This window comes from Scatophagus argus, chromosome 3 (assembly GCF_020382885.2).
Source record: "Scatophagus argus isolate fScaArg1 chromosome 3, fScaArg1.pri, whole genome shotgun sequence".
Taxonomy (NCBI): domain Eukaryota; kingdom Metazoa; phylum Chordata; class Actinopteri; family Scatophagidae; genus Scatophagus; species Scatophagus argus.
Window position 1 is genome coordinate 8,056,043 of NC_058495.1, and position 22,657 is coordinate 8,078,699.

At 40.9% G+C, this 22,657-nt stretch overlaps 1 protein-coding gene across 2 annotated transcripts in view; it reads right to left on the bottom strand.

The window, feature by feature from the left end:
• tox2 (TOX high mobility group box family member 2) overlaps positions 1-22,657 on the bottom strand; it is a 91,995-nt gene that overhangs the window by 40,788 nt on the left and 28,550 nt on the right. For both annotated transcript variants that reach the window (XM_046383187.1, XM_046383188.1), the window contains exons 2-3: positions 18,559-18,651; positions 3,121-3,180 (exon numbers count right to left, since the gene is read on the bottom strand). In XM_046383187.1, the coding sequence (XP_046239143.1) occupies positions 3,121-3,180; positions 18,559-18,651 (153 nt within the window). The remainder of the gene's footprint in view (positions 1-3,120; positions 3,181-18,558; positions 18,652-22,657) is intronic.

The following is a 22,657-nucleotide window of genomic DNA, read 5'->3' on the forward strand; positions in this document are numbered from 1 at the left end:
ACACTTTGTCACTCTGCTGGGAAGGGGAGGCTGGAAGAAACACTACAGAGAACTAACCAGGGTCACACTACAATGCTCATGGGAACATCGATATGACAATGGCTCTGACCCCATTTCCTTGTGACTCATCACGAGAACATACCCATCTAATCATCTTAGGCATGGTTACAAGACAATGCTAATGTTCTACATGAATGTACCTTGAGTGTAAAAAATTTATGTATATAGGTGAGCCAGACTACATAGAGTGATAACGTGAAGAAAATGACGTGAGAAACACACTTTCACACAGTTTGGAGGTGGAACCACTGACCCAAATGCATTTATATGCAACGGGGGGGTAAAAGAGAAACAGAGTGAGAAAAGAGCAAAAGAGGGGGAGTTGGAGAGAGCGGAAGAAAGACAGAGAGGTAAAATAAGATAATAAAGCAGCAAGCACAGAAAAGTGAGCTTTAGGCAGTACGATTTGTTTTCATTCAAGATGGAATATATTAACAATAATACAGCTTCTGTATATCCAGTTTCTTGAGGAATAAAACTAGTTAATAAAAAATTATCCCTGCAGCTACCTTATCCTTCTGTTACTTCTCACAAGTCCATTTTTATCTCAGCACTTGCAAACAACACAAACATAAACACATTTGCAGCTTTTTACAGCTTCACTTTAATCAGTAACAAACCCAAGCCAATGAACCACATGAAATATGTATTATATCTTAATTTTCATGGATTTTTTTTTTTGTTTTTTTTTTTGCAGTAAGCACAGAAGACATCAAATTCACTTTACCAACATGTAGCAATAGGAAATGACGTAAGGCAGCTGCATCGCAAATCTATGCTACCTTTATGTCTGTATTGTAAAGCACCATTTGTTGGTGAGTGTGCTGTTGATGTGAAGTATTCTCCCACAATGTAGTGCACAAAGAAACTGAAGAAGCTCCACAAATATCTGAGAAAACGACTATTAAATATTTTGGAAAAACATTTTACGGTCTTTGTTTGACAGCTGAATTCTAAAGTAATGATTTCACTGACGTCTGACAGCGTATTGTATTGTATTGCATTGTTAATTCAAATTTATGAGATATCTTATGTTTGATTGCCATGATCTTCCTCTGTCCTTTTCACCACCATCTGCACTTTATATTTTGTGGGGCAACAGTGTATCAGCAGCACCCTAAAAATATTCTGCATTTTTAGTATGGACACTGATGTCTTGGAATATAATTTCCCAGTGTGAACACACCACATAAAATGATTTTTATATTTCTCTCATCTCTATGTTTTGTTGACAGAGTGTGTGTCCACCCCTAAGGCCCTCCCTGATTCTAGCTGTCAGAGGGAAGGAGAGGCTAAACTTGGTGAAGCGGAGAATAGAGCAAGGCACATGTCAAATATGAGAAGATCTTGAGTAAACAAAGTATAACACACAGCAAAGCAAAATCGTCTCTCATCCCATCACCATCTTTCACGCTGTTTCCCTCTCTCTGTCTCTTTCTCTCTTGCTTACTTGATCCCCACCTTTCAGTCTCTGACTATCTTCTATGCCACATTTGCGATGTTTTATCTGTCCCTCAGTAATTCAGCAAAAACACTGTGCACATCAGCCCGACTTGTAATCAGTCAATCAGCACTGCAGTAAAACTACATGTGCTGAATCGAAATGGGCGATAAAAGCATTGGTTCTTAAGATTTTCCAGACAGCCAAGTTCCCAGCATGAGAAATGTGTCAAATAACAACACTGAAAATCATTTTATGTAAGACATATTTGTTGTCAGAGTTATCGAAATGAACTTAAGGATGCATGTACACCAAGCAGCTATGTTTCTGATTCTGGGCCTTGAGCCACATTTTAAAGAGGTACAGAAAACAACAAAGCAGAAATTAAGCAAAACAGCAAACGCAACAGAAACACAGGACTACTGTAGCCTATGGGTCGGTTCTAATAATTGCAATTGACACGGACAAATTCCCTGCTCCCCTGTGTATGTCAGATGGGCTTATTCCCAAACTCCACAAATCCCCCTGTCCAAACACAACCATATGGTCTCCCAGTTGTTCGTGACCAGCTGTGCTACAGTGTAGCTGGCATGGTTGCCATGTACTGCAGAAGAGCGCTGACTCCCTCTCCATTTGAACTTAATAAATCCTTTGCAATAAAGCCAAAGCTCGGTCAGAGTGAAGCAGCGTTTTCTGCTTGGATTTTACCAAAGTGAAAATTTTGCTCATAAATGGGATGGATTGAATTTTATGTTGGCACAGTTAGCTTTAATGGTTGACACAGTTGCCTTTACAAAAAGAAGGTCCCAGCACATTCTGTTTATAATTTGTGCTGAATATCTGTGATGGTTTCCTCCTACTGAATGCAGAAATGTAATTATGAGTGTCTGACATAGACTGTGAAGGACTATGCAGGGTGTTTCAAAGCCTTCTGCCTAATGCATCCTGAGACAGACTCCAGCTTCAGTGTATGAAACATGACAAATATATACGTTTACAGAAGAACCAGAACTACTTATTTTAAAAAGAGATCATTTGTCATCCATATGCTGTTTTTGTAAACTGGTCTTTAACTTTGCAAATTTAAGTGAAATAAATTTTTTGTCAACTGCTCTGCATGTTTGTATGTTTGTACATTTGATTCTGATGTTATTATGGATATTATACATTATAATACAGACCCCAGGATGTGTCACTGTAGCGAAGGTGGTAACGTAAATGAACAACAGTCAATATAAAAACATAACAGGAATCTCTGGCAGGCATTTGACTATAGTTACACTCCAGGTTCTAGGATTAGCCAAAATATGTTTCTGTTTATTCCACCCCGTGACCACTGCTTGCCAATGCACTGAAGAATATTTTACATTGCATCTGTTGGCGTAAAACACGGATGAACTAATTGGCATATTTTTTTGAAAGGTTCCAGTCCTTTTGCTTTCAGCTGATGTCATATAGCTCAGTGGTTGTTTCAGTAACAACACTTTGTCGTCCATCATAACAAGCCTGAGCAATAGTGGGAGGAAAATTGCTCTGCACCAACTCAGGCAACAATCACTCGGAACAGATGAAATAAGAGGAAAAGAACAGGTATTCCATTAGGGGAAATTTAAACTCACCTGGTTTGGCGGGAGGAACTCATGGTTGTTCTCATTCATGTACATGTTGTCACCATCAAACTGCAGGGAGAGAGAGAAAATGAGAAAGCAGTTAAGCAGAGATGACACATCACAACAGGGACGGAAAATAGAGATTTTCAGTCAGTCATTGGAGATACAGAAACAGTGTAACACAGCAGCCTAATGACTGCAAGTCCTTGGCTTATAGACCTTGATGCTCTGGTGGATGTCAGTAATTACAGTTCATTAGAGACACGTATAATTAGGCCCTGTCAAAGCTTGTGTAACTTGCAGTGTTTGTCTCAGCTTGCCTCCAGCTTGAGTCTGTGAGTGTAAGTGTGCACACACCTCACTGCTGCAATTCCTCGAGTGTCACAGGGCGACAAAGGCACAACAGAGTCATAATCGCAACACTGAGAGCACAACACTTGCCCCAATGGCCATCTAATTAGCCAGCCAGCAAGTCTGCCAGTCAAATCAAATTGCTGGCAACATTTATGCAATCAAACAACATATGACAGGTAAATCAGCCAGGAGTTGACAAAGGAAATGATCAGCTGTGCCATGCATCTACATACATTTCAAGGGACTTACTTTAGGTGTTATTTGGAAGCTGTCATTTGTGCCATCATTTTACAAATCCCTATAAAAGGAAGTAGTAATTAAAACAATTATACAAAGCCCTCCAGTCACAGAAGCTGTTTCCCACATAGACAATCACTTGAACTGATCAGTAGGCCTAACATGGCTGACACAGGACAAATCAACACTTTTAGTAACCCTGCCAACCAGCCACCCAACTAGTGATAATGACCACACGGGCTCTAAGAAGCGAGAGCAGAAAACGAGGACAGGGCAACCCCGCTATTTCAGAACGCAGAAACACTCAAGAAGTCTAAAGGGGGGGAGGCTCAGGCTAGTGGGAAGGTGATAGTTTGAGGTTATGGGGATGAGAAAGAAGAGGTCAACCCCTGAAAAAATGGTGTGGGAGTGGGTAGAGATCATGTATAAGTGGCAAGTACATTAGCAAAGATACTGTAGGGGTGGAAGGATAGAGAGAGAAATAAAGAGGGAAGGTGAGGACAGAGAGAAATGGAGTCAGAGAAGAGGAGAGTTGTAACAGTAATAGTGACGATAGAGCCTGTGGTTGTTCTGGCTGTAGTGTGATTAACACTGGGGTCACAGCCAGAGGCCGCAGCTTGAAACACACAGGCGTATAAATGTGCACACAAACACACACACATGCACATGCACACACATTCCCAGAGGCCTTCCCTGCTTCTCTGTCTAGCACTATTTGGCAACAGCCATTTATGAGGAAACAAAACACACCTCAAGACAGCTAGTAGTGGCTGAGATGAATTACCGCTGCTACTGTAAGGTCAAGTAACGGGATGGATATGTGCCTACAGTAACTTACTAGGGCTGTTTCTCAAGCTGTGTGAAAGGACCAAAAAAGGTCTTTTTTATAACCATGTTTCATCACATGTAATAAACCATGTGTTCAGGGACTACATACAATCTGCTGTAGTTTGGATTCATTCAATATGAGCCATTCTGGAATTTTATTTTTTGAACATTTGAATATTTTTCCTTTAAATCACAGTTAGATTTCTCTCCAGAGTTGTCTTGCTTTTCTGTTTCTGCATGACTATCAGAGCACCAAACAAACCAAAGTACAAAGGCAATTCTTTGCAACATTACTCAGTTGAAAGCCCCAATTCCATTTCCACGTTATCATTCACCCTTTGATGGAACTGTTACTTCTAGTGCAATGATTTCTGTCTGATAGCACTATTAGTTTGCTGGAGGAATAATCACTGTATTCTGCAATGAAAATGAAATCATTTTCTTTATTGCTCCTGGAAAATGATTTTACATGCTGTCCTAATCACATCGTGCTAGATGTGATGGTGTCTTGGAATAGCTTATTTTCCGATGAGCAAAACAGGGCAAGCAAAAAAACAATTACCGTTATGCAGAGTGTCAAAGAGCAAACTGATGCACAACGTGAAGAAGTCAAAGAGTGCAGAGTTGTTAAAATAACAAACAACAAAATAAATAAATAAATAGTAAATAATCAGTTCCTTCCCCTTTGTGCTTAGCAACTGGTCAGTTAAGTGTGCTGAACTCATGATACAATACAGGAGGGGGATGGTGCTAACAAATCTCTGCATGACCCTGGGTTTGCACTTACACAGAGCCAATTTGAGTTTAATGATCTTCACTAGACTCCAGTGTGAAGTATGTTAAAAGGTATAAGGATTGGGAAATACACTTATTGACTTCCCTGCCTGAGAGTTAGAGAAGATTTACAAACCTCTAAAGTCTGTACTGTAAATATGAAGCGAGGGCCAGCAGATGATTGGCTTGGCTTGGCACAAAGACTGGAAACAGCTCACCTGGTACAGCAGTATTAGTTCTACATTGTGGGAGGCTTCAAAAGGAAAAAGTTTACCAACGATTGTAGAATTTGCTTCTTTGTGTTGTAAAAATCACTCTGTGACCTTTGTTACCTCTCAGTTAACCGTATTTAAGCATCCACTCTGGAGAGGTGTTCTTGAGTGGGACCCTGAACACCCACTTCGAGGTGTGGCTAGTTTGAACCTGACCTATGAGCTTCATTCTGTCTGTGGCTCCTGCTGTTCATTTAACATTTTGAACACATGGAAGATAAGGAATCCGAAATTGTTGAAACATCCATTGCACTGACATGGAGATTCATGATTTCTAAAATTATTTAATGAACCAAATAAATGACAACGAAACTGCACTATAAGAATAAATTACTAATGCATGTGGGCTTTACAGTAGTGGTCTGGGAAAGCTGCTCTCTCCGTCAGGTGGCAGTTGTTGTCTGCAGAAATCAGGCTAAATATTGTGCATATATAATCTTCCTCACGTGTTATCTGATTCTTATTATGTAGATCCTTTTTTCAGAAGTCATATCGTGCTCAGAGTGAACATATGAGCAGTTGACATATGAGAAAAAGGGAGGTTTGTAAGAGAAGGGCAAGCTTGCCGTGTCTCTCTCTCTCTGTTTGCTTTCCTGCGGCTTTGAGGTCATTAATCATAGCGGTCAAATCTACAGCAAAACAATTGAGCAAAGGAAAACAGACAGAGAGAAAGGGAGAAAGGGGGAGTGAGGGAGGTGGAGGCAGGGGGTGGAGGTGAGAGATAGGTAGAAAGCTACAGTGAGATGGAGGACAGGGAAGTCAGGCAACGAAGGTGAGAAATTTTGAGATAGACTGAGGCTTGAGAAAGAGGGGACAAAGTGAGGCCTGTACAACTGACGCACTTGACACGACACTCGTGTTTGCATAGCAGAAATGCAAATACATCAGAGGGAGAGAGAGATAGAGAGGGAGAGAATGGGAGGGAGAAAATAGAGTGGAAGAGATGCTATAAATAGCTTTGTGTTTGCGTAAAGCCAAACCAATGTCAGTTTGATGCAGGAAGTGCACCACAGTCATTGAGGTTATAGAACAACTGTTGACTGGAACACAGCTTATCAGAAACGTAGCTTTCCAAAGCCTTCAGACAAAGCCTCGGCATCTCATAATTTACAATTTTACCCCAGCCATTAAAGCTTAAATTATATCAAAGAACTTCTGTGAAATGTGGCAAGTATTATGATTCACAATGATTTTTTGACTTTTTAATGAGGACAGTGAAACTTTAGAGTTTTAGTCCAATCTAGTTTGTATCTCATGCTGCATATGAGTCTGTGTTGATATGTTTTGGATATCTGTGGTTTCGGTTTAGCTTTCGTTTCTTCCTTTTGCAAGTATGCTAATGTGTTGGGAAGATGGAGTCTAGTGCCCATTGAGCCTGTTATTTGTAACTGATGGGTTAAAGCGATGACATGAAATTGTTTCAATTGTATAAATTGTAAAGTGTTGTATTACTATACTCAAGACGCTTAACCCTTGTATTATGTTACGGGTCAATTTGACCCATTTCAGTTTTCATGTTGACCAAAGTACTGGTTATCCTTTCTTTTTCTTCCTGCAATTTTGTGACTTTTCCTCATCTTGGGTCATGAACTGGTGTGTAAAATCTGGACTCTTTGATGTGTAGTAAAATGCCTGTGCAGAGTTTGTATACGAAGATGATGTTGCGGGTCATTTTGACCCGGACACTTTAATGTGGGTAAATAGCTGTTTAGATCCAAATTAAACACTTTGATCTCTTTGATATACTTTGTTTAGATTGCCAAATTATTTGTATTTTGAAACAGAGGCCCAGGTGTGAATGGAGGAGGAACTTTCTCACCCTTGTGCTTGTCACTGTTCTCATGTCATCTCTTTGACAAACACACCAAAATGAGCTCCAGAAGTTTTACAGTTGAAGAAACTGTGGCACTGATGTTGAACTGGGATAGTGATGCAGAGGAAGAGATTTCAGAGACAGAGGATCTTTCAGAGACTGAGGACAATGTTATTGATGATCCAGATTGTCAATTTTCTTCCGATGAGGATTCAGAGGACGAGTCTGCCGTTGGATCTCCATCAGCTGAAAACCAAGGAATGCAGCAATCATCATCCACAGAGGGGACATGGACATCAAAAGATGGTAATATAAAATGGTCAACATCACCACACCAAAGCCGAGGTAGACTGTCATCTTCCAATGTCATCAAAATGACTCCCGGTCCTACACGATTTGCTGTCACACGAGTTGATGATATTCAATCAGCATTTCAGCTCTTCATATCGCCAATAGAGAAGATTATACTGGACATGACCAATTTGGAGGGGAGGCGTGTATTTCAAGAGAAATGGAAGCCACTGGATGAGACTGACTTGCATGCTTACATCGGAATTCTGGTATTAGCTGGAGTGTACAGGTCAAGGGGAGAAGCAACTGCAAGTTTGTGGAACGAAGAGAATGGAAGGCCAATCTTTCGAGCAACAATGTCTCTGGAGACATTTCACATGATATCTCGTGTGATCCGATTTGACAACTGCGACACAAGAGCTGGTCGACGTGAAAGACACAAGTTAGCTGCGATCAGAGATGTATGGGATAAATGGGTTGAAATTCTGCCTTTGTTGTACAATCCTGGTCCCCATGTTACTGTTGTTCCATTCAGGGGGCGCTGTCCTTTCCGACAGTACATGCCCAACAAGCCCGCCAAGTATGGCATCAAAATATGGGTAGCTTGTGATGCAAAACACAGCAACATACAGCTGCCAGCGCAAGACTGCCCGTTGGCCCTTGGTGATTTTCTATAACATTGTGGATGTGTCTGCTTACAATGCCTATGTCCTGTGGACTGAAATCAACCAACAATGGAATGCCGGAAAATTGTTCCGACGTTGGCTTTTCCTGGAACAACTCGGCAAAGCACTTGTTACTCCTAATATGCAGAGTCGAGCCAGGCCACCTAAAACCCCAGCAGCTGCGGCTGTCATTGAAAAGGTCAAGCTCACGTCACCCAACCAATCTGTAATGGATCCATTAGATACAGGTGTGAAGAAACGGAAGAGATGCCAGGTCTGTCCCCCCCGAGATGACAGTAAAACAAGTACCTGTTGTGTGAAATGCAAGAATTACATCTGCAGAAAGCACACAATTACATTCTGTCCATCGTGTGGAGAACAATGAAAATGTTGAACATTGAAAATGGGGAAAGTCAAATGACAAACAAAAGTGTTCGTGAAGAGAGGAAAATTAAAATAAAGATGTTATTGGTTTTAAAATTAAATAGTTCTTAAATATAGTGTTGGGATTAAAAATATATTGTATGTCTCTTTTCTATATGTTCCTATAATCTAAAATAAAGATGTTATTGGTTTAACCTGTTTTTGTTTTACTGTTTTTAGTTGATTTACACAGTACGGGTCAAAATGACCCGCAACATAATCAATGTCATTTTTTTTCAACATAATACAAGGGTTAAAGATTCAGATTTTTTTTTTTTTTTTTTCTGAAATCTCTTTCTTTTCCAAAACCTTAGCGGTGCTCCTCTGCTAATATTGAAAATGTGGGTAACCTCACAATGTGGAAATCATTGGGATAAGTGACACATTATAATGTGTCATGGGGGCTGTGGCAATAAAAACTGAAATTCCTGTTTACTGTGATGGATTTATTTCATAACATTGAATTTTATAATGACATGGACAAATAAATTTCAATTTATGTGGATTTAAGGTTTATGTGGACTAAGTCAATAATGTGGATCAAGTTCTTTCTTACAAAGACACAAAAAAACAATAAAAATTCAGTTGTGCACTAATTCTGTATTCTTACTCTGCTAACTTGCACTGATCTACACAAGGGGCTTTTCTCATAAGGTTGCTATGAACCCAGCTGTGCTTTCCTGTGTGTACTGAATACCAAATCACAACCAGGGATGTTTCAGATTTAAAGAAAGATGAGGCAGGAGAGACGGAGAGAAGAGGACTTAACCCTCCTATAGTCTCTTTTCATTTTTACAGCGTGTGCCTCCCTAGTTTTCCACCCCAGCGTAACTAATCGCGTGTCAGTCAATGCGCCGATGGAAAGGGGCAGCAGTCAAAATACCTGTGTCAGGACTGTGGTCATTAGAGCATTCAGTGATTTGTTGGCAGGCGCACAGACACACACACACACACACACAGATGAAAACACACGTGAATGCACGCATGCATACAGACATAACCAAAGCACAAAGAGTATGGGGGATGATGTGCTGTAAAGCAGATATGGACTGCATGTGTACATGGGTGGATATGTCTGTTGCTGCATGTGTATTTCACCTTTATGTGTTTCGTATTTGTGTGCATGTTTGCATACTGCATGTACAACTTGGCTTTGACTATGTGCACATTGCATGCGTGCCTACATGTTTGTGTAATATATCCTGTCCAATAATACACACATTGATCCCGGTGAGATAAAGATAACAAAGTTAGCCTTTCCATAATATTTATTTTCCCATAACAGACCTGCTCAGCCACGCCTAGTCATATAACTCCATGCAGATGAAATATGGTCTTCATTACCTTTAAACCACAACACACAGAAAGTAGTGAGGAAAAACAGAATTGCCCTTCTTTCTCAACTGAAAGAGCACGAAATGAATTGGAGCAGCTGAGAATTTTTTACATTACCATGACAAATACAGCAAAATGGGGAGGTGAGAGAGAAAAGGGAGGGAGAGAGAGAGAGAGAGAGAGAGAGACATGCTGACAGAAAAGGGCAGATCAGACAGAAAGACCAAATTGTGTGAAAAAAAAATTCAGCTCAATTCGTGCTCGAGTGTAAGCTATGAGCTGAGAGGAGAAATAAAATAAGGCATTTAGCTGGGGATCATGTTAAACCATGCAAGTGAACGAGTCCCCAGAGAAGAGTGCTCTCTCTCTCGCTTATGATGGACTTAATTGCCTCTATCAGTGTTAAGATATAACATTCATCTCAGGTTTATTGCCTGGCTTTATGGTCTTGTCCATCATACTGAGGGGTTTCGAGAGGCAGGCCACCCCTCAAATGGCACCTTAAAATAATGAGACAGACAGATTACAAAGCAACAAAGGGATAGGTAAAATAAAAATGGGGTGGGGGGCAGGGGGCGTTACAAATAAAAGAACATCATTTATATTTATAAAATTTGCATTTTACAAGACGGAGAATATCGGTGTACGAGCGAGTGGGAGAAGCAGAAAGGTCTTGATGGTATGCTGGATGGATTACTTTGGTTTCTGGGTCTTTGGTTTGTCTGGCTAAAGGCACACACATCTCCCCCACCTCTGACCCCCGAAAACTCTGGGTAGGTGTAGGGTTTCAGATGGCCACACAATCATACCATTGTGCTCCTGTTAACACAATGAAAACAAAGCTAACACATTGCTGACATTCAACTCCCCCCACTCTGCCTAACCTTGACTTCCAATACAATTCAGGTGGAACACAGAAATGGATAATCAGACAATACAGAACTCTGAAAAGAACTGAAAAAAACCCTGAGAAACCAGTGCATACCGTTGATAATGTAGAAATAAATTCAATGGATTCAATCGCAGTGTGGATCCAGAATGTTAAACATACGATCACAGCTTAATATGCCACTAGGGCAACGCGACATTGACATATCATTTCATTTCTTAAAGATGTGGTTCTGATCTCCTAAAAACAGGCTGCTTCTCATCACATGAGGGCTTGAGAACCATGTCTGCATGTTCCATTAAATCTATTAAATCCACTTGCATTATATCATAGTGCTTACCACACAATGGGAGCCTTTCAAGGGCAGTCCCAGAGGAAGCCAACAAAGGGCCCTCTCTTTCACAGACTATTTTTCTGTGTATGTGGATCCTCTCCACCAGACTTACAAGCAGCAATTTCACCAAGTCAAGAAAAAAGACACAGAGCAGAAAAGAGAGCAGCAAGATACCTGTTTTTTTTCTCTCACAAGTGCCTTATTTAAAAAGACACTGGGCATAGTAGGGAAGTGTTCTTCCATAAAATAGTCAGATCCTTGCACAGACATAGCACAGAAATACAAAGAAATGCCAGGTAGGCATTTAAGAGCAAATGAGGACTGATTATATTCAATAAATACCCTTGTTTGCATATACTGTTATAATCGCCACAGAGAAAATATTTTCAGTTATGTCTGTTTGTCTGTCTGTATAACCTTATCACCATACAAGTTCATTCATTGACACTCATTGATTATATTTTTTTTTTTCTTGTCAAATGCCAAGGTTTATAAAATCCTGTGAGTTTTCTTCAACATTCACTTATATGTTACAGAAAAATAATGTGGACACGGAAAACAAAAAGCTATGAGTAAATTATGGTTGCAATTAGGCGACTAAAACCTGTGGTTAAAGGCTGTGATGGGACACAAACTCTACTGTCCTGCACAAACGTTGGACGTTTTACATCTCTAACTTCCTGCAAGTCAATGGCACTCTTACTCCAGCAAAGACACTGAATGAAGACCCAGGCATACAAGACTGGTTTTTGTACTAGTCTGGTAAGTTCAGTAGATGTCAAAAACACAAAGTGTCACCTTTCAGTTCAAGTTCGGTGGGTATGTGGGTATCTGTAAAGACCTAACGACTTTACGTTGGCGACATTTCAGCTAGTTTGTTAGACAGCTGAAGACCTTGGGTTCTGGCCAGTCATAATGGACATTTTTCACGATACCTTCTGAGATTTTGTACAAAGAACTGCTAATTTAAAAATCAAGAAGATAATCAGCAAATTGGTCGGTCGTGGAATTAATCATTAGTTGCAGTACTAATTTCTCCTCTAGATGGTGCTGCGGCAATATGATACACATATTATTAATCATCATTAATTAAGTAAGTCTGGTGCATGTGAAGTAAGGAAAACATTTCTGCATGCAGTCTTATTATGCCAACACACGATTTAGACATTCTCCAAAAAGCACGACTACAAATCATTGTTTGATTGTCTTTCGCTGTGATATTTGATTTAAATTCAAACGTAGATAAAAATTTCTAAACATTTTCTAATAAATTAACAAATTAAGAGGATTGTGCATCCTTGGCAGAGGTATGAGCTTTCTAGTTAGGGATGACTTTTGGAGAAATTTTCATATAACCCACTCAGCCTTTTAAGTTTGTCCCCAGAATGACTTTTATGACCTTTACCATTCAAATCGCAATTACTGTCTCTTACTTCATTCTGCAGCGGTAAAGAATAACGTTGGTTGTTTAAGAAATGTTTTCCCAAGAAACCAAACAGTGCGCACAAGTACAGTAATAACACACAACATAGCACCACCAGGGGAAAAAAAAAGCTCTTCTTTCTGTATTTCGGACCTCACCATGTATTTAAGTCTAAAAGCGGCATCCAGCATCGCCTACTTCTGTCAATAGGGCTTAAAATAATTCACTGTTCTTTCATTCACTGCCATGCTGACTCCACATCCAGCCTCTGCCACTAGCATTCAGGCAGAATTTTTTATTACCAATCTAATTGCACATTCCACCCTGACAAGAGCTCATTAAACCTTAATTATACACATGTTGTTTTCTACAAACATCTCCATTTGGGTCTCTCTGCCTTGTAATTGTTCAGCAGGGACAACCAGTTGAGATTTTGCAGATTGAGAGTGGATAAGAGAGAGTGAGAAAGAGAGGGGGAGAGAAAGCGAGGTAAGGAGAAAGAGAGAGAAAGAGAAAGGGGGATGCATGGGGGGGCTAGCAGAGAGAGAGAAAGAGAGAGAGGAGTGCCTGGAAGTAGGTCATGCCTCACCATAAACAAGGCATGGTTTCTAAAATAATATACCCATCCAGTGGAAGTAATGCCAAACAACTGAGCGAATGTGGAGCTCATGTAATATTTACAGAGCACTAATACATAGATGGCAGGTCTTTTTCTCAGCCCCACCACACCCCCCTTTGCAAAGCCAGAGGTTTCTCTTTTTTTATCTGTTTCTCTCTCTCTCCTTCCATTTGAATTTCAGAGAAAGCCAACTACATTGATATATCTGGTGGGGGGTGTTAAGATGTTGAATTTCTCCTCTCTTTTTTTCTCCCTTCTTCTTTTCCTCTCTTTTGTGTTCCTACCCTCCCTTCGTCTTTCTCTCTCCCTCCCTCCTCTTCCTCACTTCATTGTTCCCTATGCTCTGCATTGGCTTTGGCTGTGATGTTTTTTCACACATTTGTTACATTTTAGTGAAGGAAAGTGGGCCTTAATCCAGACTCTTTGAGGCATGGGCTATGATATTACAGTGGAGAGTCAGCCTTTTAAAGACTTCTTTAAACTCCAGCTGGTGCGGTAAGGTCACCAAGAACTTGTTCGATGTCGAGCCCAGCATGATGCTTCTGGGCTTGGGACTAACTGACTGTGTCAAGTCCAGGCCGGGCTTTCTGGGCTTTTGACAGCATCTGGCAAGCCTACTGCAAGAGGGAAAACACTGTAGAGGAAAACCTCTTCAGCGTGTTTTCTGAGCCCAATCACTGCAAGAAAGCCGAATCTCTCTGATTATTATTTTGATATACAAGAAATTTGCAACAGTTTACCTGGTTTGGCAACTAAAGGGGATGCCTGGGTACAGAACAGCACAATTCCTCCAGTTCAAAGCTGAGAGTATTTGTGACTACATTCACTGGAGTCATCTTCTCAAATTTGAGTCTGCTTTTATCATTTTATACAATAGTTAACCGAATATCTTTTGGTTTTGTCTGTTGGTCAGACAAAACAGGGCATTTGAAATTGTCATTTTGGAGAAATTATAATTATTATATATTCATGTCTCCATTTTCTGACCTTTTTGCAAACAGAAAAACAATAAATAATAGCTGTTAGTTACACCCCAACATATAAGTTAAGAAATTTGTTTGATGTAATGCATAAATATTAAACAGAGTTCAATGTATTGATGTGTCATTTACATACACTTTCCACAATGTCACATACAGTATATCAATATGAACCTCATTAATATGGTAAGATTGATTTCAGCCATGTAACCTAACACCACTACATTGATAATTTGAGACTTACAAGAAACAGTCAATATAACAAATGGTGAGTGCTATTATGTTTTCAAACTGTATTAATGTGGGTTATGTTCGCAACATATTAAAATCACATGCTATTGACAATCTGTGGTGGCATGAAATGAGATGTCTGTCACAGACCATCCGGTGTCACTGCCACTTAGCACCCAAAAAGCATCACAAGTGTCCACACTGAGCCTCTCAGTCATCACTGGGGACCTTCTCAGCCTGTCACTGGTGACACTTGCTGTATGCATCATTGATACCCACCCAGCAGCATAAAATAAATAGGCTGCCATCAGATCAGTCCTGCATTGCAATATTACAATTATCTTTGCTTTTTACAGCAGGCATTTGTTTTGTGTCTCTGTTTTGTTTGTTTATTCAGTTGGTTAAAATATTCCATTCTTTGCACAATTACAGTGGAACATCACTCAGTTCTCACCAACATCAAACACACTCACTGTACGGTGTGATGTGAGCCATGTCAAGATAAACAAACATGACATATTAAACAGGAAAATGAGTCGCTCTTATTATCTCACCAAAATAAATCTGGAAAACACTAATTATAACAACCTGTGCCTGATTCTGATTGATTCACCCCTGTTCTCTGCCTGTCTCTGTATGTATGTATGTACAGTGTGTGTGTGTGTGTGCGTCACATTCTTCTGCCGCTGCTGCCTTAATAGGCAGTCTCTTAGATATTCGCTACAGAATTGCGCTCATGCAATATTAATATCGCACCAAAATATGGAAGCCGGAGCCCCCACTCCATCACTCTCTCTCCCTACATAATTGACTATGCAAGGCTCCAAATCAGCTTGGAAAAGAAGAGACAGACACAGAGAGACAAAGCAGGAGAGAGAGACAGAGACAGAGAGAGAGAGAGGGAGAGAGAGATGAAGAAACCCAGGGAAGCAGGGAAAAAGAAGAAGTTCTGAAACGATCTTGTCAACTGTGTGCTACAGCAAACTCTGAACAACAACAGCAAAAACTACAACAACAATAACAACAACTTCAACAGTCGCTCAAACAGTCTGACTACCTGCAAAGAATACACACAGCCTCCAGTGCAGCACTTTTTGCATTTCAGTTTTAAATTTAATTCTATAGATTCCCGTAGTTCCATTTAGATGACAATTGGACGCATTATATCATCTAGTGCACCTTTAGACCATACTAAGTCGATTTTTTTTTCAACACTGAGTAGACCCAGACAAGCTGTTTCAGTCTGCTTCTACTCTTTATGCTAAGCTAGGCTAATAACCTCTGGATTCATATTCAACATTTCCTGATAGTAGTCAGGCCAGTAAGCAGTAAATAGTCTTAGCTAGTCAAAATCACACAGTTCGCATTCATGCCTAATGGACATTATACTGTGCACTTGGGATTTGGGCCAGATTCACTATTCGAACAATGCGCACTGAAATAAAGAGTAACTTCTCATTCATGACATAGATCCTGTTCAAAGCCACTAATACAAAGTAAGCCCCCCACACCGTTCAGGAACATGCAGGGATGGCAAGATCGCTGGAGAGCACTGGAGGTCACACCCTCTGCACTGAGCATTTAAAAAAATGAACTGTAGGCATTTACAGCCAAAACTGATGTTGAGAGAAAGAAAAGGAAAAGGTTGCGGGGGCAGAGACTGTGGTTAGGGTTGGGGAGGGGGAGGTGGGCAGTGCACCTTGACAGGAAACATATAGGTGAAGAGCAGAGTTGGAGGTTAGTTTGACAGAGAGAAAAGAAGTGATGGTGGTGGTGGGGAGGAGGGAAGGAGGGGGAGTCACTGCGGAAGTGCCAAGCCCACTTTTAACTGAACTGAGGGGTGGCGAGTGGAGGTGGGGAGGGGAGACAGAGATAGAGATCAGGGGAAGGAAGAAGGGAGGAAGGAGAGGATGGGTGAGAGGAGCTGAGGGTGAGAATTGTGGGGAAAGGGGTGGGGGGGGCAGGGACCTACTGCACCTTGACACTTGCTCTCGCCGCAGCACCTGATAAGTGCAATGGAAAAAAGCCTGGTTTCCTCCTGCATGTTAAGTGGTTTATGTTCCCCTCCTCTCCATGCAGTCTGTATCTACAGTCTGCTACTGTACTGAGGCTACACACAGGTAACAACAGGCAAAAGGAAATGACAGAAAACCAAAGTGTGAAAGAGAAAATAGCACATCTTGTCTCTTTTCGTACTGTTTTATTTATTTACTCTGTTTAATGGTTTGAATCTGTGTGCCGAATAAAGTGTTGCCAAATAGACAACTAGCCGATTTAGAAATTTTCCTCCGTTTACATAAATGTTTACGTGTCGTTTGGAACATGGTCACTTTGTAAACAACTTCTGCATAGTGATTTAAGTGCAAATTTTTATTTGCGCAAGGATCAGATGAAAGTGGATATATATCTTTACTACCTCGTGCATGTACTGACAAGGAACTCATTGCCATGATTTGTAAGCGGGTCTCTCCACAGAACAGCATTAACAATATTCACTTTAGATAACATATGATTCCAGGCTCTAGGAGAGGATGGGTTTTTTAGAAATGCTTTGTTAGCACTCTCCCCTTGATAAATGATTGAGGACATGTGGCCTGAGACGTCAATACAATCTCTGTTGTAATTAAAAAAGGTGCGCACCAACAATATTATACAGCTTTGTCTGTCTGTCTGTCTCTCTCTCTCTCTCTCTCTCTCTCTCTCTTTCTCCCTTTCTTCCCTCTGTCTCTCCCTCGCTCACCTACTCTCACAGTGCCCTGGAGCAGAGAAGAGATAATTCAAAAAAGCACTTGCATGGAGTGAAACATGAAAAAAGGAGACATATGAAATTAAATTCTCTTTTTGGTCTATTGTTCTTTCATTTTCTTTCCTTTGTTACATAAATGCATAAATGCATAAAAGCAAGGCAAGCTAGATTCTAATTATGATTTTCACAATACTAAAAGATTTTTTTATTAACAAAATGAAAGAAAGGTGTCACAAACAAAGCAGACATTCTTTTCCAGCACTTTGTCAAAGTCAAACTGCTGCGAGTGCTGCATCACTAAACTTTTAAAAACTTTTTTTTCTTCTTTCCAAGCATCCTTATGAAAAAATTGAAAAATTGATACTTTGATGTCCCAACACAGATTCTTTACAACAAAAAAAGTGGAAATAAAGGGAAAACCACCAACATATTTTAACTTCTATACTGCTAAACAACATTTGCCCTTCTGTTTTTTTAAAGTTAAATGGGTCAGAAGCAGAAGCATTGTACCCAGACAGCCGCTCGCAGGTCTTTGTTCTGTGTGAACACAAATACAGCAGGAGACGGTTGGTTGGTCTATCAGCTGCAGCAAAACGCTTCAGTGAGAATCTACCAGGCAGCTACCACACAAACCACCAAGTCAGATGGGTGCTTTACTGGGAACCTTGTGGTGGCCGATGATGGTTTGAAGATGGAGGATTGAGCAGGTTACCAGAGTGAGCATGGTAAGAGCCCATTGGGTGGGTGGAGGTGGTGCAGGATGAGATGTGGGGTTCAAGGATGAGGTGGAAGTCATGGTTTAGGAAGACAGAAAGATAAGTTTAAAACAATGTTGAACTTTGGTTTTTACTGATTCCTAGCCATGATTTACGACTAAGTCCAAATAGTCACAGTTGCTTTTTGGTCAAAGTTTTCTGTCACAACATTAAGAAGTCCCAGATACTGTGCAACCCAGGGGTGCATACTTTTTTGTCAAACAATAAATAAATAAATAATAATAAAAATCCATATAAAATAGTACAAATGTCAAAATCTGCACCGTCTCCGAGCTGTCCTTCCTATCCTGTGTTTGGACAGTCCTGTTGTGCATATGAGGGAAAGCCTCTTTGGCGGTTCTCACTGCATGGGCAGGGGTTAAATAAAGGCATGTGGGTAAATGTAGGCATGGATGAGACCAAGGGGTCAGGGTGCAGGGGTGAGGGGGTAAAGGAGGCTGGATGAGATGAATCTTACCCCAGTAGATGGCAGTCTCTTGCCGTCAGGGTTTGGGCGCATGGGCAGGGAACTGTAGAGCCTCACGCCTCGATCTGCAGCACTGTATCTGCTCTGGAGGAGGAGGAGAGAGAGGTTTTAAGTATATTTTCTTCTTTTTACAGAGAATTTAGCGTGAAGCACGTGGCTGAAACGCTTCAAACAGTAAAATAAAATCACAATCCAAAGATCCAGATTTGAATTGAATTTGCTTCAAAGTAATTTAGTTTCAAAGTTTTATTTTCTCATTCACATTGCATGGATAAAACATACTGCAGTTCTTCTCAAAGTGCTCACTTTGTGAGTGTTAGTGATTTATAAATTTCTGTCAGGTCGGGGAGCCATCACACTGGCTGCCATGTTAAATCACATTACCTCATGGTGATGTCCCACACATAATAACTGGATAAGGTTGGCTCAGTAGCGGCACTAATGGAACTAAGCTGTTGTGTTTGGTAGTAGCCAGGGTTCCTGCGCTCTGCTCCACAATACTGCACTCACTCCATCTTTCTATACATTACACAGCTGATAATTAGAGTGTAGTGGGTTCCATGCCTGCTGACTCCCTGTACTCCTCCACGTGGGCTTCAGCTGAAAACAACTTGAAGGAGTGATGGCAAAGCCCTCAGTGGTTGGGAAGCTAATGATTCGCAACAAGTGGTCCCTGCCAGGGAGAGACGGTGCAGCTCAGTGGGGTTCACACCATGGCCCACAACCACAGCGGGAGGTTCATCCCAGGATTCACTCCAAATCTCACTGGCTCTATCTCTCCCTCTCTCGTCACTTCACTCTCATCTCATTGCACCTCTGTGACTGCTTGATATTCTGTCAGTCTTACATTAACATCTCTCTTCGGTACCGACTGCTCAGCACAAGTTTGTATGTTGTTTCTGTAAACTGATTTGAGTAAAGGTGATAACCTGCTGCGATAGTTAACAGGTAAACTGAGCTTTTTCCTTTTCTTTCTGGTGTTGGAGTGTCTATTTTAGCTTCTGTATACTTTCTTCTGTAAAAATAAATGCTGCAACTGGTCGTTCTAATAAATAAAAGAAACATAAAACATAAATGTATATTTGGAAAGGACTACGGCAGCTCCCTGCTATGTATAGTTCTTAATGTATTTGTCACATTTGACGCATACAGTCTGCTAATGAGGGCGTGATGTAGTTTAGGGATCTGGAACAAAAATACATTATGTTTGACTTACTTTACTCTTTCTCACCTCCCTTCTACCATTCACTTTGTCAACCTCAATCAGTCAACACATGCACATTCACATAAATGCAACCAGACACGTATGTAATCACACAGACACAATGGCAGGGCTTCAGATTGCTATGCAGTGAGACTGTTTGACTATATTTAACAATTGAGTGAGAAAACATCCCTGAACCAACCAAAACTCGAGCTGCTTTTCACTTCTAGTCAGTCACGTGTTGCAGGCAAACATGTATCCAGTGCACACATAAGCAGAGCAGGCCTCAGCTTTTAAAATGGATCTGCCATTTACACACCTTTTCAGATTCTCTTTATGGACCTAAAAGCATAGTGATTACCACCCAGTAAAATCCAAACTAATGCATGCAGAAAAGATTATGTAACATACCATGCATTAAACATATTCAAGACCTCACAGGCTCATGGAGCATGATTTATGCCCTATAAGCAGTGCTGTATGCAGAGCAGTGTACAGTATGGACTAACAGTGCACTGGTCTAATGGCATAGACCTATCACAGACTGTAGACAGTGCAGGCTATCCCCTGAGGCTGAGTGAGAGTACTTGCTGTGTAAGGTTTTGATTTCCTGTGCTCATTATGAGGGGTGAAAACAGATGAGTAGAAAGCAGTGGTCATCTTGTCGATATGGTTCGCATAATGATGACACTGCGTTATTAAAGAGAACTCTCATTTACACCTTTCCTAAAAGCTGCACCATCCTGACAACCAACAACCTAAAACCCACAGAAAGCAACCCTTCTGTGTGTATGTAAGCTCAAAATTTACATTGACTTCTTTATTGCAATGGAGCTCTGGGAGAGGCTGTTTGTTTGCAGATCTGACTTGAAACCATGCAGCTCTAGGTCACCAACATGACCCGGTATGTTGTGTCTTGTAAATCCTCTACAGTCAGACATTTCCTTTTCTTTACACCCTGCAGAGGAGCTACTGTATACTATAACTGTGTCTCTCAGTGGAGACCCTGTTTCGTGGGGTTTAGGTAGCTTGCCAGCACTGAAGCTAAATGAATGCCTCGCAGAATAGCTGCTTTAGCCAGTGAGGGAGCCATAGTAAGTGAATGTTTGATATTTCTCCAGTGTGCCAGGCTAATCTGGCCCTGTGGCATGCCATTACGGGGCTAATAACAGCTGTCTGCGGCCTGGAGGGGACACAAGCAGTCCTGGCTGCGCTAACTGGCCCTGACAGACTCATTAGGAGTGCTGGCACCCAGAACAGCAACAGCCGAACTCCTCACATTTCCTTGCTGGCTCACAACTGTTTGCAAGTGCAAGAAGCATTGTTCTCTACACTTGTTCCCTGACACCTTTCTTTTGTTTTCTAGTCCTCACCTCAGACACTCTCACCCCTGTCACCTCGCTTTCATTTTCTGGCTGGCACTGGGTTTCTGTAATATTTCTACCAAAGTAGACGCTGCCAGCCGTTTAAACTGCCTGACACCATGTTGGGTCTGACCACTTTTTACACTATTCTTTTTTCTTTTTTGTTAAATCCTGCGCACGCACACTCTAGTTCTGACCAAAATACAACAGAAGATTCTTCAATTGTCTTCTCATGCTACACAGCCTCTCTGAGAAAAGCAAAGTTGAATAAATAAATACCTAAATAAATGACCCTGTAACTCACTTGCAGTTTCTAACTAACCTTGGTGTGCAGGCACAGGAAGATGATGCATCACACCAGGAAGAGACTGGTATCCTCTGAACTTCGTGTCAGTTACTGTAGCTGGGCTCTGTTTGGGGACAAGAGGGACTTCCCCAGGCAGACAGCAAAAGCAAACATTGTCCTGTCGCTTGGCAGGTTCGAGCCAATCGGTGCAAGCTGAGCCGGCAGACAATAAACACAGAGAGCCAATGATGGTCGTCTGGATGTAGAACCATTAACAATAGAGGGAGGGATACAAGTTGGGCTGTGATATGGTGTCTCACACGACTCCTGTCATGTGACGAACTTGTGGTCATGACACTGATTATACTGATGCACAATACAGTTGCATATGTACAGTCAGATAAGAATGTTTTATTTGCAGCGTCTGTGCACGTATCTGACTTACAATTGGCTTTCTCAATTCAACTATACCATATTTTTTTTTCTGTGACTATTTAGTTATTGTAGTTAATACTTAACCATATATTTATCACATCTTTACTTTTACTGTCACGTAAAACAGCAAAGATTATCTTTCAATTGTGAATGTCTTAAATCAGACATCCTGTTTGTCACATAATACAGTATTTATGTTAGGAATTTTTATTTTAACACAGAAACATTACAGGAGGAAAAAAAAACTGAATATTGCTTGATATATTGTTATCTGATTTTCATTATTCTCAGTATCAAATTTTGCCCATTATCTATTGGGTTGAGTTATCTACTAAATATTCATCATCTTTATTTTTAACCAAATCAGCAGCCCAAAGCTCAGTATGTGCTACATCTACTCATTACGATATCAGCGCTGGTTTGCCCTTTTATAGGTGGGGGTGGTGGGGCACTGTAAAGCCTAGGGCACAGCTGTGGGGGTATAGTTACCTGTAACGTTAGCTGTTGCATGTTATATTATTTACGCAGATCTGGATTTAATGGAACACATGTGTGTCTGCAGCCGACATTCTTCCCAGATTAGCTGAAAGGCCTGCACACATCAGACTCCACCGATGAGAGGAATGCAAGGCCTGGACCGGCTTATGGGGAAACTCTATCACTCATCTGTGGTATACAGTGAACGTATGCACACACACAATCATGCATATACACACTTACTGTATTTATACATTATGGAGACAGTGCCTCATACTGTATGTACAGTATGCACTGAACAATGCATGCATACTGACATCAGAG